At 37.9% G+C, this 18,861-nt stretch overlaps 1 protein-coding gene across 1 annotated transcript in view; it reads right to left on the bottom strand.

Moving 5' to 3' along the window:
• The window catches only part of LOC133591703 (anthrax toxin receptor 1-like), a 67,315-nt gene that overhangs the window by 19,788 nt on the left and 28,666 nt on the right, over positions 1–18,861 (bottom strand). The window contains exons 10-15 of the mRNA XM_061944284.1: positions 15,424–15,522; positions 13,891–13,960; positions 5,292–5,370; positions 4,966–5,061; positions 4,847–4,885; positions 1,813–1,911 (exon numbers count right to left, since the gene is read on the bottom strand). Of these exons, the coding sequence (XP_061800268.1) occupies positions 1,813–1,911; positions 4,847–4,885; positions 4,966–5,061; positions 5,292–5,370; positions 13,891–13,960; positions 15,424–15,522 (482 nt within the window). The remainder of the gene's footprint in view (positions 1–1,812; positions 1,912–4,846; positions 4,886–4,965; positions 5,062–5,291; positions 5,371–13,890; positions 13,961–15,423; positions 15,523–18,861) is intronic.

Genomic DNA, 18,861 nt, shown 5'->3' with positions numbered 1-18,861 from the left:
AGAAATGACGTCACATAGCTCAGTCATTAGGCGCAGATAGGGAAAGCAGGAAAAAAATGGACCGGAAAAAGCTCTCCAAGGTGTAATAAAGTTCAAAACAAAAGGTATAATCCAATGAATAACTTTACTGAGAGATTTGAGCAGGGTACAAACACATGACGAACACTTTTACGACCAACCGAGAACATAGCAACCAGGCTAGCAACGCACCTCCTTTACGGCAGCTGTCGCAACGTTCTTAAAGCAACCGCAGCACATACATATATATACAACATATATGACATGATCTCCCTTTTTTAACTTTTGTTTTTATTTCCTTGTAAACAAAACAAAATCACACTGTATATGTGTTGTCTGTCTAATTATAAATAATGCAGACGAGGCGTGTTTGCTGAGTTCTTGACGTTTACTTTCACAGCGTGCTCATAACCTCATTCTTAGCTGCCGGGTGGCGACATACAACAACACTTTTCGGGGCTACCGCGCATGCTCGTCACTCCCGTTGCGTGCTGGGTAGTGTAGTTGTGTAGGGAGTCACACTTTTTATTGCTCATAACATCACATCTTTCCCCCTATAAAGAAATAATGTTAACTCAATAAAGTGTATTTCTTTTTTTTAGCTTTAACTTTTCATTTTTTTAGCATTGTAACCACATTTGCAAACAACTTTTCTCTTCATAGAATTTTCTTTCAATAAAGAAATAAAGTGCAAAAATGTCAAAGCATCATAACAAACAGTTATGTCAAATAGCAGCAGAAGTGCATTTTTTGGAGAGCTGTATTATTTTCAGTTTTGTGCCCAAGGGACTGATTTTATTTAACACTATATTATTATTTATACACCTATAGTGATCACAGAGACAGGTTGTTTTTGTGTTACTGTATATATTTGTTTTTCTGAAAAATCCCACTTAATATACTTTGGGTAACAACAGTCAATATTTATTTATTTTATTTTATTTTTTTAGGGGGGTAACAGTCAATATTTATTTTTTTATTAGATTTTATTTTTTTCTTATATAATAAAAGTGAGCTTTTGTTAAACCAAATATTGTGTGTTTTTTTTCATATACAACAACCTATCTGGACTCGATAAGAGAATCGATAAGGAATCGGTTCGATAAGAGGATTCGATAATAGGCTCGAACTCGATAATTTCTTATCAAACATCATCCCTAGCTGTATGTACATATTGTATCATTATGCCTCATTTGTAGGTATATTTGAGCTAATTTAATATCCTTTACTTTTATCCTCTTTGTATATAATTTAGTTTTGCATGTCTCATGACACATTATCCGTATGTAATATTGGCTGCATGTCAAATAGTTGTTTGTGTGCCATGTTGTTCCAGACCACAGAAAACATTACCTAAGATTAAATATTACTTAAGATTGTAACAAATCTTTGGCAGCCTGCCATTTCCTTTAACTTGAACACAGAAATCTATATACTTTTGGCCATTAAAAGCCAGTAATTTCCAGGAGTTATCTCTCCTTCTGAGTAGCCTCTGATTTACTAATGGTTTCTAATGTTGTAAAAATGTGTCGAATAAATATTAAATTTCAACATTTCTGTCAACAAAGATTTGCTTCAGCCTGCGACACATAGTCATTTTGATAGTAGGCTATTATGGCTAATATAGACACTTACGTCATGTGTTGCCTTCATTATAAGACTCATATATGGCTTTTAATTTTTTGCGGCCCCAGACAGATTTGTTTTTTGGATTTTTGGTCCAATATGGCTCTTTCAACGTTTTGGGTTTCCCAACCCCTGCACTAATGGTAATCTGTGTGTAGGTGTGTATACCTCCATGCGTTTGATGCCACCCACTCCTCGTCCTCCGTAGTAGGAAGCGTCCACTGTGGGCCACCGCTTTTTGGGCATCCCATCTTCATCATCAGATTCCTTTTAGAAGAAACGCCTCAGTTAGTCTGTTTTAAAACTAAACAGGTTTCCCCTTAAAGGGAGCGTGCGCTCTTTTTTGGGGGATTTTGCCTATCATTCACAATCATTATAAGAGACAAGAACACACATCTTTTTTTTATTAGGATTTTTAAGATGATAAAAAAAACACTTAGAAGATGCGGCGATAGGGAGTCACCGTTGTAGTCTTCAAAGCCCTCTAAAACAACTTCAAAACCCTCCATCAACGTTTTGTATACACACTGCAAGTATATATATATTGTAGTAACAGACACGTTTATAACAATATGTAATATGTTCAAAATGTACCATATTTTGATTATTTTAATTAACTTCCAGGCATTGATTTCTGTTTCCATAGCCGTTCACGTCTGACTACTGGCAACTAATGTGTGTTCCTACTTCCGGAAACAAAACGACTGTTTTTGGACAAATGAGGATTCACAACCTTATACTTGTGAAGCTGAATGAATGAAGGATTAACTTCTGCTTCCAGAAGTGAGCACAGAAAAGAGGGTGAAACGTTGGAGCAGAATTAAGCTGACAGAGTGAGGTGAAATTGACTCAAAGCTGCAAATATGGAATTTGGAGACAAGCTTTTTCGACATAAATGGCGTGCTTAATCTAAATAAACCAGAAAAAATGTCCCCGGCCAGCTGGACCAAAGAGACAACTGTCCATCGAGGGAGTCACACTTTATATTGATCATGATACACGCAGCACGCCATGCATGTATCTTGACAGACAATATTGAAACGCATTATTGATTTTTACATTGTTTCTTATGGAGAAATTTACTTCAATACAACAAACTTTTAAATTTACAAACATTGTTCAAGAACCAATTAATTTTGTAAATCGGGGTTCCACTGTACTTGTTAATGAATGGCCGTGAAGCAATTAGAGCTACCTTTTTGTTTCCACTTTTTCAGTTAAAATAAATGTCACATTGCTGGTTTACGTACATAAATGTCTCAGCAGGGGTGTCTTAACCTTTTTCACCTCAGGGCCCAACTTTTCCACTACAGAGGAGCATGGGGCCCCACTCAAATATTATATCTTACTCTTGGTTTTAATCGCACTCAATAATTATATCTAACTTACCTACAGTTTAACAGGATAAACCTTGCCAAAAGCTATGAAACCATGTTTTAATCAAAAAAAATATTATCAAGGCTTAGGTCAGGCTGATTACAAATTATATACTAACCAAATATACTGCAAAAAATTAAAACATAAAAACTGATGAAAAATAAATGTACATAAAATTACACAGTGCTAAAATAAATACATTATAAATAAATGATAATGATATATATGTTTCTTAAATAAATTGTCAATAAAATTTAAGTGCAAATGCAAATAAAGCTTCACCACTTTAGTCATACTTTTTGCGCTCAATAAACTTCTCCATGACTTTAGCTCCAAACTTGTGTTAGTTTTTAATTGCCATTACTGCCAAAAATGGTGGAGACATTTATCACAACTGAGTACAGCTGAGATATTTTTGGCGGCCCTCTAGGGCAATGTTTTTCAACTGTGGCAATCTCCCATGTGTGCCGTGGGAGATTATCTAATTTCACCTGTTTGGGTTGAAAATATTTTTTTGCCAACCAGTTATTATAGTCTGCAAATTATGTGTTGTTGTTGAGTGTCGGTGCTGTTTAGCGCTCGGCATGGATGGATGGATGGATGGATGGATGTTGAGTGTCGGTGCTGTTTAGAGCTCGGCAGAGTAACCGTGTAGTACTCTTTCATATCAGTAGGTGGCAGCCGTTAGCTAATTGGTTTGTAGATGTCGGAAACAGCGGGAGGCAGCGTGCAGGTAAAAAGGTGTCTAATGCTTAAACCAAAACTAAACAAAAGATGAGTGCCCCTAAGAAAAGGCATTGAATCTTAGGGAAGGCTATGCAGAACGAAACTAAAACTGAACTGGTTACAAAGTAAACAAAAACAGAATGCTGGACGACAGCAAAGACTTACTGTGGAGCAAAGACGGCGTCCACAAAGTACATGCGAACATGACATGACAATCAACAATGTCACCACAAAGAAGGATATAAACAACTGAAATATTCTTGATTGCTAAAACAAAGTAGATGCGGGAAATATCACTCAAAGGAAGACATGAAACTGCTAAAGGAAAATACCAAAAAAAGAGAAAAAGCCACCAAAATAGGAGCGCAAGACAAGAACTAAAACACTACACACAGGAAAACAGCAAAAAATTCAAAATAAGTCACGACGTGATGTGGCAGGTCATGACAGTAGACCTACTTTGAGACAAGAGCTCTATTGATGCATGCTTGGTTATGGTTTAAATTAATATCCAACAATTGCGACAATAACTTTTTATTGTCTTCTGAGTTTCGTTTTTAATGACTTCTGCTGGTGGTGTGCCTCCAGATTTTCTAAATGAAAAAAATGCGCCTTGGCACAAAAAAGGTTGAAAAACACTGCTCTCGGGGGGACTCGCTGCCCAACAACCTATGGTTAAGAAACACTGGATTAGAGCATTTGGCTCAAGTATACAATATAGTTCTTAGCCTTATAGATAGATACTTTTACGATCTGGCTTGGTGTTGTGCCTCTTTATTAGGGAAAAGTACGAACAAAATAGTGCTGCAAGGAAATGCACAAACATGCATATCCTTTGCTTGGCAAGCATAACTGCTTGGAGGTAGCTAGCAAAAAGCAATGATCAAGCACCTAGCAGAGAACCAAGCTGACTAAATACAACTCCAATTAACAATAAAAACAGGTGCACTTCTAGCTCCTTCAAACAAGAATGAAGGTGGAATATACAGTTGCAAACAGGAACTAAAAATAAAATAAATATGAGTCTCACACAGGAATAGTGGAAACACAGGAAAAAAACTACAGAGGATCATTTTGATAAATGAGCATTTAGACTTACAGGCTCTGGAGGAGGTGGCGGTGGAGGTTCTTTAATTACCTGAGGGTTAAGATAACAAAACAATCTTAAATTGACAACCAAACAGAAATGAAAGATACAATGATGACGTGTGACCTTACCACAGTGCAGCAGAGAGGCCAAAACCACCACATGAGCAGCAGGGCCAACAGCAAGAACACCACCAGCAGGGAAATCAGCACGATGGTGCCGTCAAACTGCAACACAATGAACGACGAATTAAAACAAGAATAAGGTCCGATGTAGCAGATCTTGTCAAGCTGAGCAGGTTACAAAGTACTCACAGCCTCCTCTGATGACACACACAACAGAGGAGACGTCAGAAAGAAGAGAAGGAAGAAGACTGGAGAGAATCCAAAACAAGTTTGAAAGGAAAAGGTAAGTAAAAAAAAAAAAGTGTGTTGTTGTTGACTGCACAAGTACTCACACATTCAGTAGTTGTGATGTGAACTGAACTGGTGATGTAGGAGAGGCCCTCGTTCATGCTCACCTGCAGGTAGATCACCCTGCAAAACACAACATGAAAAGCTTTAACGTCTTGGACGTGGTCTACTGTGTACACGCTTGCCACAGTCAGCCAGCACATTTCTCCAGGGGCTCTGCCCATACTTGCTTTCTGAAAATGCTGACATCGACACTTTTCCCAAATCCGCAAAAGGTCAGGGGAGTTCTCTGCCTTACATACTTCATTTCCTCTGCTTGGAAACCACAAACCTCAACATTTAACGACATCTTATTTACCTGAGGCTATGGGAAAAAGAGGAGAAGCGTAAATTATATATTTTGGAATAAAAATCTGATTTTTTGATTGCATTCACTAATATTTCCCCAAAAATTATGGAATTAAAAAATATATTTTTTTTGTCTTAAAATGGGCAAAGCTAAATATGAAATACAACAATATGGCCTTACCCAAAATAATGACAATCCTAAATGTATATCAGAATTGGATTAGATAGGTTATATAACACGTTATTGATCAACAAGGGATGTGCCTTCAGGATTTTTATTAAGCATCCTTATGTTTACACAAGTCTTATATTACATCTCATGCGATTGTGCAACTTTTTATAATATTGTGGACAGCTTATTTATTGTGATTTTTTGAAAACTATGGTTAAGTCAAATTTCATTAAAACACACACAAACATTATTTGATGTGTTGTTTTTTAATGTGTGATGTATTTAAAATATTTTTGCTATATTATGACATATTTTTGACATGTGTGCAATGTCATTAAAATGAATAATGTCAATAATATATTTTTGATATATGATGTATTAAACTGTTTTTGCAATGATTTAATAAAAACTAGGGCATTTGAACTATTGAAATATTCAATCATGATTAATCGCATTATGTCTATAGTTAACGCAAATAGTTAGTTTTTCATTATTGAGTATACCTTATTAAAATGCACCCCCAAGATGGGACTGTACAATTTGTTTGATTTATGCAAATGTTTGTTAATTCAACATTATGCTTGCATACAGCTAAAAAACAAAATAAATACAGACAAAGACACACACATGCGCACACACGCAAGGCATTTTCCATCTGGGGTCTAATCCAGACTTTTAGTGCTCTCGCTTTCTCCTATATATATATATATATATATATATATATATATATATATATATACATATATATATATATATATATATATATATATATATATATATATATATATATATATATATATATATATATATATATATGTATGTATACACACATACACATACACACACACACATTTCTGTGCGTGGTGTGTGTCGCGAAAACCAGGAAATATTGTGTAGAAAGGAACAAACAATCTACCGGCACAGTCGTGTTTTGCTTTATTGTGGGGAAAGAAAAGCAAGCCCACATAATAAACAACACATTCTATAATAAGATGAAAAAACACAATGCCGCGACTCACAAACTTTGCAAGCGACTTTAGAAATAAAACAAGCCCAAAGTCGCCTGTAAAACGCAGACTTGGCAACACTGCTGCTGCTCGCAGATAGGAACTCGGGTGATAACTCACAGCAAAAGTGGATGAAAATAACTTTGGTCTCGAGGAATGAGCGACCTGCCAGGACTTCAAAGCTAAACTTGCCATTGACTAAACCTTTTTCTTTGTCCATTTATGCTCTCTATTTGTTCCTGTGACATTCTACGATATGGACTGAGGGTCACACAGGACGCACGTTAATCACGTTGTCATGATTCGTGGTCCGGATAATGTTTTTGTTATGTTCTGTTAGTTTGGACTCCCTAAGTTCCTGTTTTTGTGCACCCTTGTTAGTTGCCATGGTTACTTATTGTTTCCACCTGCCTCTGATTGGTGTTCACCTGCTGCCGAGCACTAGTCAGAGAGCTATTTATTCACGTTGCTCGCCACACTCGGTCTGGCTTCATTGTTTGCGGTATGCAACAGTCACGCAGGTTGATTTCTTGTTTCTTGGCTTCTAGTTCATGATTCCAGTGCTAAGTTTTAGTTCTTTAGCTTCTCGTGCGAACGGCATGCTTTCCTTTTGCTTGTTTCCTGTTTTTGGTTCAAGCTATGATTTATGACAATTAATCATACTCCTACCTTCACGCTTTGTCCGGAGTTGTCCGACCCTGCAGTGAGCTGCGACCCTCCACGTGACACACGTTTTCAAAAAACCAGTAACGTTTAAAGAAACTTTTGTCAACTTGTTATTATCGCGTTAACTTTCACCGGCCTATATGGACTGAGGGTCACACAGGACGCACGTTAATCACATTTAAAAAAAACAGTAACGTTTAAGGAAACTTTTGTCTACATGTTATTATTGTGTTAACTTTCACCGGCCTATTAAAATTTTAGATTACAGACAATTATAGTATTATTTTACAATGTAATTTGGATTAGTGATTTTATTTATTCTCTTGGATTATATTAGATTTTATAAGAAGGTACCGTATTTTCGGACTATAAATCACAGTTTTTTTCATAGTTTGGCCGGGTGTGCGACTTATACTCAGGAGCGACTTATGTGTGAAATTATTAACACATTACCGTAAAATATCAAATAATATTATTTACCTCATTCATTTAAGAGACTAGACGTAAAAGATATGGGATTTAGCGATTAGGAGTGACAGATTGTTTGGTAAACGTATAGCATATTCTATATGTTATAATTATTTGAATGACTCTTACCATAATATGTTACGTTAACATACCAGGCACGTTCTCAGTTGGTTATTTATGCCTCATATAACGTACACTTATTCAGCCTGTTGTTCACTATTCTTTATTTATTTTAAATTGCCTTTCAAATGTCTATTCTTGGTGTTGGGTTTTATCAAATAAATTTCCCCCAAAAATGCGACTTATACTCCAGTGCGACTTATATATGTTTTTTTCCTTCTTTATTATGCATTTTCGGACGGTGCGACTTATACTCCGAAAAATACGGTCAACATTTACAATATCATACAGTATTTGAATTAAATACATTCAAACTCATGTGTGGGTCAATTCCTTTTTAATAAATTGTGTATGCAGATTGCAGAACCTACAAATTGAATCCAGACCTAATCCATGTTTCACATTTGGCAATAGTTAGGATTCAACAAGGAACCTCCTATTAAACAAAAAGCTGAAAGGCAAAACAATTGGCTATATTTGGCCGGGTGAATACATGTGTTTGTCAGTGACCAAAACAAAGCAAGCTGGCAGCCATATAAGAAGTGGTGAAGGAGGCAGCTGCAGATTGTAATGCGGGGAAGAGAATGGAGAAAGGCTTCTTGTGCTGTGCTGACAGATTGGGGGGACAGAGACAAACAAGGGGGGCATTGAGCTTTGAAACTGAGGAAAGGGGTATCGGGGGGAGGTCACTGCAAGGTGGGGTGGGTATAGATAGAGTGGGGGATGGAAGGAAGAGAACCTTTCCTGTTCTACATCCCTTTAGCAGCATCACTCCCTCCTGAAGAACACCCCCGTCCCCTTTACTTCCTCACCACCACATATGGCCTCCTCCAACATCTCCTTATACAACTGTGGCATGCTGTCACTGACTTGGGGAGGAGGACATTGGTGGTGCAGGTGCCACTCCCGGATCGTCATATGGTTGGGGGGACATGCTGCTATCAATCTCTATCAATCATCATCTCCACACTATACGTGTGTTGGTAGTCACATCCGGAAGGATTGCAGTCAACACGGATTTGTGTGAAGACGCCATCAATGACTTCATTCTATCAGACAAGGCTTGGGTAGAACAGAGGGTGATTGAGGTCTGATTGAAGACGGGGTCACCAGCAGCCTAAAGATCTTTAGTACCAGCACCGGCATTATCACCAATAAAACATGATTGGATAAATCTGGTGTTGAAAACCTTGACCAGAACCTGCACCTCAACCCCACCAAGACTTTCCGTATTTGTCTCATGGTCACTTCCTGTAGGGTGTGACAGGCCTTATTAGATGAGGACGGTGTGCCTAATGTTATGACTGTTATGTTATCGGCAGCTGTTCGGCCCCTTTCAGCCTTTCACAGCTGATTTCCTTTTTACCAGTATGACACAAGGGTGTCAGGCAGTGCTGAATCTGCACTAATGGGCGTCAACTACATGGAAAGACAACTCCTTCAGGCACTGTATGACAAAGCACTATGCTCAGAACCATCAAGGCCTGCAGCACAATCATAACTCATGGTTATTGTTTGGTGGGTGTAGAAAATTGTCATGAATAAAAGGAAGGTTTTGTTTTAATTAACATTAAAAATATCTAAACTAATACAGATGGATGATATTAATTCAATGTGTTTTTCTTGTATTGAATGTTTGATTAAAACAAAATTGTTATAGCCTAAATTATATGTATGTAATCTATATTGTGTTAATTTATACAATAAACTATAAAAAATACAATGAAAATACAAAATATTACTTTTTACATAGTATGTTCATTACATTTTATACTCTATAGGAAATTGTATATGCAAATATATAGTCAATGGATTATTTCACAAGTACAAATAATCACATTTGAACTAAAGAAAAATGATTAGGTTTTGTGTGCACAGTTTTTAATATTCGAAACTGATTTTGTTATGATGGTTAGGTGAATTTTATGAGAATTCCCACATTGGGGAACCATATATTTTTTAATCTAAAATAGCTGAAAGATTTATTTGGATATCAAGCTATTAGGGCTGCGAATCTTTGGGTGTCGCACGATTCGATTCAATATCGATTCTTGGGGACACGATTCGATTCAAAATCTATTTTTTTCGATTCAACGCGATTCTCGATTCAAAAACGATATTTTCCCGATTCAAAACGATTCTCTATTCATTCAATACATAGGATTTCAGCAGGATTTACCCCAGTCTGCTGACATGCAAGCGGAGTAGTAGATTTTTGTAAAACACTTTTATAATTGTAAAGGACAATGTTTTATCAACTGAGTGCAATAATTTAAATTTGTTTTAACTATTAAATGAACCAAAAATATGACTTATTTTATCTTTTTTGAAAATATTGGACACAGTGTGTGGTCAAGCTTATGAGATGCGATGCAAGTGTAAGCCACTGTGACACTATTGTTAATTTTTTTATATTTTTATAAATGTCTAATGATAATGTCAATGAGGGATTTTTAATCACTGCTATGTTGAAATTGTAACTAATATTGATACTGTTGTTGATAATATTCATTTTTGTTTCACTACTTTTTGTTTGTTCTGTGTCGTGTTTGTGTCTCCTCTCAATCGCTCTGTTTATTGCAGTTCTGAGTGTTGCTGGGTCGGGTTTGGTTTTGGAATTGGATTGCATTGTTATGGCATTGCTGTGTATTGTTTTGTAGGATTGATTAATTAAAAAAAAAAAAATTAAAAAAAATGATTAAAAAAATAAAATAAAAAAAAATAAAAAAAATAAAACCGATTTTAAAAAAATGAGAATCGATTCTGAATCGCCCAACAAGAGAATTGCGATTCAAATTAAAATAGATTTTTTTCCCACACCCATACAAGCTATGTTATTCTAAAGATATGCAATCATTTATATTTATTTATGTCATTTTTTTATTTAAAGGGGACCTGTTATGATTGTTTTCTTTCTATTTTTATCTACATAACATGTAATGATGAATGGTCAAAATTTTGCATAGATTTTGCTGTGAAGCCATATCTTTAAGCCACTTTTTGGCTACTTCTGGAAACAAGCCGTTTTGAGAGGCAGAGTTGTTAAGATGCAAATGAACCCCTCCTCACGCCGCCCCTTCAAGTTGACTGAACCTTCCTCCCTTCTTTTTAATTCTTCAGATGAGACGAGAGGTGTGTATATTGACCGGTGTTGGTTAATACATCCAATAACAGAGCATTTTCGTTCTTGTGGATGTACTTTGGACATGTTGTAGAGCCGACTACAAACGCTTGTACATAGATTCAAAATGGCGGATTCGCGCAAAGATCTTCAGGTACATTTCTACCATATATGGATAATCACCTGACATCACAGGTGGGAAAAACTTCACAGGTTGTGCAAAGTTTGGCGGAAGTATGAACGAAGGCAATAATATTTTATACCTATCTCTGCAATGCCTCTACGGTAGTCCTTCTCAAATAGTGAGGCAAGCCCCCCTGCGCTGCGTGTGACCTCGGGGAACATGTTTTTTTTGGCCGTACCAGAATATGATGAAGTGTATGTAGCACTTGGCTTCACTGTAACCACGGTGGGAGACAAATAAAGACCTGTGTGTGTTGTTTCCTTTAATATTAATAAGCTTACAACGTTATGCGGAGGTATAGTTATAACAATTATATAGAGAAATTATACTATTTATAGTCACAGTGGAAATGGGGTGGGGGGCGCAAAATATTTCGGTATGATTTCAAATTATCAGGACTCCCAAATACACAAAAGCAGTTACCGATAGGTAAGAAAAGCTGGATTTACATCATAGGTCCCCTTTAAAAAAGGATAACAGATGTGTATCGATTCATCAGCAAAGGCCATATGAACTATTAAAGCAAAGGTTTGATTGATTATTTCACATAGGTAACGACTGAAAAATAGGAACATTTTAAAGGGGAACATTATCACCAGACCTATGTAAGCGTCAATATATACCTTGATGTTGCAGAAAAAAGACCATATATTTTTTTAACCGATTTCCGAACTCTAAATGGGTGAATTTTGGCAAATTAAACGCCTTTCTATTATTCGCTCTCGGAGCGATGACGTCACATCGGGAAGCAATCCGCCATTTTCTCAAACACCGAGTCAAAACAGCTCTGTTATTTTCCGTTTTTTCGACTGTTTTCCATACCTTGGAGACATCATGCCTCGTCGATGTGTTGTTGGAGGGTGTAACAACACGAACAGGGACGGATTCAAGTTGCACCAGTGGCCCAAAGATGCAAAAGTGGCAAGAAATTGGACGTTTGTTCCGCACACTTTACCGACGAAAGCTATGCTACGACAGAGATGGCAAGAATGTGTGGATATCCTGCGACACTCACAGCAGATGCATCTCCAACGATAAAGTCAAAGAAATCTGCCGCCAGACCCCCAGGAAAAGAGAGCGGATGAGGGTATGTCTACAGAATATATTAATTGATGAAAACTGGGCTGTCTGCACTTTCAAAGTGCATGTTGTTGCCAAATGTATTTCATATGCTGTAAACCTAGTTCATAGTTGTTAGTTTCCTTTAATGCCAAACAAACACATACCAATCGTTGGTTAGAAGGCGATCGCCAAATTCGTCCTCGCTTTCTCCCGTGTCGCTGGCTGTCGTGTCGTTTTCGTCGGTTTCGCTTGCATACGGTTCAAACCGATATGGCTCAATAGCTTGAGTTTCTTCTTCAATTTCGTTTCAATACCTGCGTAATCTGTTGAATCGCTTAAGCCGCTGAAATCCGAGTCTGAATCCGAGCTAATGTCGCTATAAACTTGCTGTTCTATCCGCCATGTTTGTTTGTATCGGCATCACTTTGTGACGTCACAGGAAAATGGACGGGTGTATATAACGATGGTTAAAATCAGGCACTTTGAAGATTTTTTTAGGGATATTGCGTGATGGGTAAAATTTTGAAAAAAACTTCGAAAAATAAAATAAGCCACTGGGAACTGATTTTTAATGGTTTTAACCCTTCTGAAATTGTGATAATGTTCCCCTTTAAAGTTATACAGATTGAAAAAACAGATTGAGCAATGTTTCTTTGCCATGTTTCCATTCATCTATTATTCTTAGCTGGGATGTGGGGGAGAACAAGTCCATTCTGGCTGACATTTTAATTCAAATTCTATGTGTATTGAGTGTCACATGTGTTGCGATATGTACTCAAACCCTCAAAATGCCACAGTGTGAAAACAAAATTCCTCCTTAAAATGTCTGAGGAGGGCTTCCCTGTCAGCAAACTACTTTGCAGCAGTGCACAAGACGAGCTCAAATCACGCAAGAAATCTGAGTGACAGCACTAAGACAGATGATGACTGGGAGGTGTCTGAAGCCGCAGGCTGCAGTGTATAATTATGCACAGGACTCCGGGGCAGCAGGGCCGGGAATGCTGCTGGGCCTCGGTCCACTTGGAGCTCAGCCCATAGCCGCGCTCTGTCTGCCCCACTCGAAACTCCCACTCGCAATCACCCTGGGCTGAGCTGCAAACGCTTAGAGGAAACTTTACACTAGTCGGACACCTCCCCTCACACTCTTTCTCTCTGCTAAAAGTGTCAGCCACAGATTGGGATCACACATAGATAGGCACGCACATATACACACACACACACACACACACACACACGAGTGGGGGGGGGGGGGGGCTCATTAAGTCGTGTTCCTGGGCTCTCTTCCTGTTGGCCCCTCCTGATTGGTGTCTGCCTTCGTTAGCGGTGACAAACTCTGATTGATCGCACACACTCACGGACTTTGTTGTCAAGGACAAAAGTAGTATGTAATCCACATCGGACTCACGCATACATCTGGCCCAGATGTGGGTGCGAGGTTTGTCTCACAGTAAACAAATATGAAGGCAAGAGTTTGATATGCATAAATGTAACTTACCTTCCCACCTCTTCAATAACAGGAGCGGGACAGAGAAGGAACGTATCCTCTATTCCAGCTGGTCTCTCATCTGCAGAAAAATTCAATCGTAAGTCGATTTATTTTGGCCTAATGCACCCCAGTTAACTGTCCTACAGTACAGTGTGAAGAGAAGGAATTGAGTAAATACTGGAAGTCACATGTGATAAGGACACTTGCCCCAACAGTGGTTAACTTATTTTTACAAGTGTAAAATGTTGCATAAAATGTTTTATTGTTTTTACATTTTATGATTAAGAATGTTATTTTTACACTGACTTGGTTAGCAGGGGGGGTGTATATTGTAGCGTCCCGGAAGAGTTAGTGCTGCAAGGGGTTCTGGGTATATGTTCTGTTGTGTTTATGCTGTGTTACGGTGCAGATGTTCTCCCGAAATGTGTTTATCATTCTTGTTTGGTGTGGGTTCACAGTGTGGCGCATATTTGTAACAGTGTTAAAGTTGTTTATACGGCCACCCTCAGTGTGACCTGTATGGCTGTTGACCAAGTATGCCTGGCATTCACTTGTGTGTGTGAAAAGCCGTAGATATTGTGTGATTGGGCTGGCACGCAAAGGTAGTGCCTTTAAGGTTTATTGGCGCTCTGTACTTCTCCCTACGTCCGTGTACCACTCCGTACAGCAGCGTTTTAAAAAGTCATAAATTTTACTTTTTGAAACCGATACTGATAATTTCCGATATCACATTTTAAAGCATTTATCATTAGAGATGTCCGATAATATCGGACATCTCTAATGATGATTATTATTATTTTCTTGTCCCGTTGGTCTATTTTCTTATTCTAACTAGACTGCGTGCTAATAATTTTAAATTGTATCTTTTGTTTAACAAACATGCCTATTGTGTGATCTATACTAGTTTAACGATTGTATGTAATTAATGCAGAGCTGTTGTTTTATTTTGAATGTGGTGTTATTTGTCATGTACGAATGTGTAATGTTGTACATGTATAAATACTTTTTGAAATTACTATTGCTGCAGCTATTAGGGATTTAAATAAACAAACAAACAAACACAAACAAACAAACAAACGTACAAGACAAGTTAAGAATGTTACATATTGCACTGCCTGTACACTAAATACAAGTTTTATGATGGTAACAATTTGACATTGGAACAGGTTAGTTCAACTTCCATTTTTGAATGGAATTTTTTTTCTTTCTTTCAAATTTTGGTTATAACCATCGGGCGGATGGTGATTTCTAAAAAGCCTGTCATAAAATGTTATTTATGGCCTCCAGATCTGTTTCAGATTATACTTTTGGCAACAATAACGATCCAACACGGTAAATCTAAATGAACAGATTGTAATATATCTGTCAAATCTCATTAGATAAGGTTGTAATTTCTCGTAAAGCACCTTATTAAATGTTTTTCTCGGGATCCAGACAAACTTCTGGATCAAGATCAAACGTCCCATCCTTTGAAGTGTAATATACTGTACCACACTGTGGCTGTGTACAGTTTGTCACCGTGTTTGCCTTGAGCCAACTCACCAACAGTGTGTGTGTCATTCAGTTTGAAGCTGCAGAGAACCTGGTCAATGTTTCTGGCATGGAGAAAGCCGTTTCCTCTCACCACCACCTGAAAGCTCTCTGTGAGACAAACAAGTAGATGCACATGCGCAGCAAGGGTAAGACTTTCTTTATTTATGAAATAACTCAACTTTTTCAAGAGCTTCAAAGAGGAAAATGATCACCATTATCCTGAGTGCTTACAGCCATTTCCTTCCTCTGGTGCGCCCAAGCTTGTGCACGCCTCATTACGGTCTGTTTACATCTGTTTGCCTGTGCGTGCACGTGTGGAAAGGCAATAATATGCTCCAACGGTGCTAATGCTAAATATGCTTCTATTCCAAAATAACTCGGCGTGTGTGCCGTTGCTAGAAGGCGTGTGTGCATGGTGCGTGTGTGTCTTTGACCTTTATTTTCCCTCAGGCGCTGTTAAAGTGCCCTGACAGGGCCTTGCTAGCATATGCCGCAGTGTCTATGTGGTTGCTACTCAGCATATGTTGGCGGACGGGAAGAAAACACTTGCTTGAAAAACATGCCTGTGGGGCAGACAACGACGAGGCGCTGTCAAAGTGGGTCTGACCTTACCTATGGCATCGCGCCATGGTGTCTGCATGTGTGTGTTTGTGTGAGGAAACAACTTGTTTGTTTGCCTTTTCTACAGTGACGTCTGAGCATCTTGTGTGTTTGGTCTCTGCCTGTGCACCTCTAGCATCGTCCCGGCTAATAGAAGTGAACATCGGTCACACCTTTAACATTTCAAAGCTCCAGCGTGAAGATCACTGCGTAAAAACACAGCAGGGTGTGTGGGTGTATACGTGACACTACATCCTAAAAGGTCACACCAGCTACTACACACAATGCCGCGAATACAAATGCACACAAAAACACAAGTCAAGACAAGCCATTTGTGCTGAAGAGTTTTTAACAAATATATTTTTAGGGTTTAGTTCATTTTATGTTTTACTGAGTTCTTGCAACTGGACATTGTTGTTTTCCTTAACTGTAGTTTAATTATGTGCATTTTTACATCACTGCATGCTCCAAAAGTATTTTCAAAAAGTCACGTAATCAACGTTCCCTCTAAGGTGCGCGCCTGCGCAATTGCGCACTGCTCACGTGTCCTCTGCGCACAGCAAATGAATGCCGCGCAGGAAATCAAAAATCCCATCTGAACTTTAAACATAATAAACACATTACAATTTATTCTGTATGATTTTGCAATGCAACTCTGTGAGTGACAGGTGACAACAAGAGTGGCCCCAATGAATAAAACAATCTTTGTCAACACAGTTCAATTATCGTCTGTCGAGACACTTTACGGACAGGAATTCCATCAATCACTTTATTGAGCAAAACTGTTTGTAACCACACCAAAAACATGAGTAAAACAAACTTTTATCTATAAAAATTGGTAATTTTCTGCCATACAAACCAGGCTTAAACCAACGTTATCATCCGTCGTTTCAACAGAAGCCGCTCGCTCTGTCTCACTTGCACCAACACAAGCACTCATGGCACTTAGACAGTGCTGCGTTTATGGCCACACAAAAAGTCGGACAACCCCAACGCCACACAATGTGTAAATGCCAGGTTGTAACACTCTGACTCCACAATCAGATGTGTGCTTATTTTACTGCCATTTATTAAGAATGTTAATCTAAGGATATTATTCATGAAATATTGTCACTAGATTTCATAAATGCTAATAAAAAGATGTATTTTACAGACAGAAAGTTACAGGAACTAAATGTAATCTCTGAAAGGGGTAACATTTATTTTAAAGGCAGGACCCGCAGTCAGACATAGAATATTAGCACATAGGTCATGAAAAACATGTTTTTTTGTTATTGTCATTGTAAGAGGGCAAAATCACTTATATCAGAAAATTATTTTAATAAAACATTTAAATTGTTATGTTGTCAGGTTTGGGACAGGTGTGACGCTGGTGTGGCCACAGTGTGCACGTCTGATGTTGCTCACATGTGCTCCACTGAATGCTCAGGGAGTTTGTGCGTTTGCTCACACACATGAAAAATTAGAGGGAACATTGCACGTAATATACTTAAGCTTTGCAGAGTAACGTTTTGCAGACATGATATTGCCGTGAAAGGTTCCCTATTTTTATGCAAAGCTGCAACAATTAATTTATTAAATCGAATAATTTGACAAGATAAAAGCTTCGGTTTATATCCTGTTGCTTTGATTAATTGATAATATGCACAAATAATAAACATTGACCAAATCAAACCGCATGGAGTGCCCTGAACTTTATAAATATGCAAACATAGTTTCTGCACAGCTCACATGAGGATGGTGAGGTGTGGGTGCAGATCTGTATGGTGGCGAAGTAGTTTTTATATTGATTTGTATTTTTATTAATGCACACATGAAGAGTTCAGGGGCAAAAAACGATAAACGCCATTCTGCCAATTTTGAGCTGTGATTACCACTAAATAGTTTACACCAGGGATTCTGAAACTGTGTACCACTAGTGGTACGCGGGGTCCATCTAGTTGAACACCAATTAATCACTTAGTTAAATATTTAAACACAGTGTTACTGTTCAAACAGTGTGTAGTGTTACAGTTGCCAGAATATCAAACATGCCTGTTAAATAAAACCTATGCCTTGTTTTCAAAGAATATCTACGCTTACTAGGCTACAATATTTTAATGTTGATCATTATGGTGGTACCTGGAGAGCCAAGTGCTTTCTGAGGTGGTACTTTGTGAAAAAAGTTTGAGAACCACTGGTTTACACCATTCTCCAGGAAGTAAAATCAGATTTTCCGCAAAAACGACTTCTCTTTGGCATTTCACTGTTGAATATTTTGTTTTACTCAGAAACCAACAAGCGCCATACTGTCTTTCTGGCACAAACAGACAAATCACATCAGACCAATCAGTGCATCGGAATTTGATGATGTGTTTGTGTTGTCGGCGTGAGATAAACACTGACATTTATTATTTATATATTGCTATTTACAGCTGAAATAGACCATAAGGGATCGCCTGAACTTCATGAATTAATCATTTACTGAGAGGACGACTTTCTGACTGTTGGACATTGCGGACAAAAGCCTGACTTTTTATGAACAATTCGGTACAATTTATTTTTTAAATCATATCGTTTTGTATATGATTGCTTTCTATTTTAATTACTTACTTTTTTGTAAAATAACTCCGAGCTAATATTGTCTGTTTATTTACATGGTATAAGTGTAGAAATATAGTAAACCACTCATCCATACGTCATCAGCCTTATTTGTATAAACTATCGTGAACTGTAAAATGCGGTGGAAACACAAACCACACACTTCTACAGGAACTTATAGATCCAGGAACCAGACGTTTCAGGAACCAAAGGTCCTGAACTTTTGGTGGAAAGGGGCCTATTGTAAACCCTGGACTCCCCTGTCCG

This window comes from Nerophis lumbriciformis, linkage group LG02 (genome assembly GCF_033978685.3).
Source record: "Nerophis lumbriciformis linkage group LG02, RoL_Nlum_v2.1, whole genome shotgun sequence".
NCBI classification, from domain to species: domain Eukaryota; kingdom Metazoa; phylum Chordata; class Actinopteri; order Syngnathiformes; family Syngnathidae; genus Nerophis; species Nerophis lumbriciformis.
This window is presented reverse-complemented; position numbering and strand designations above follow the sequence as displayed.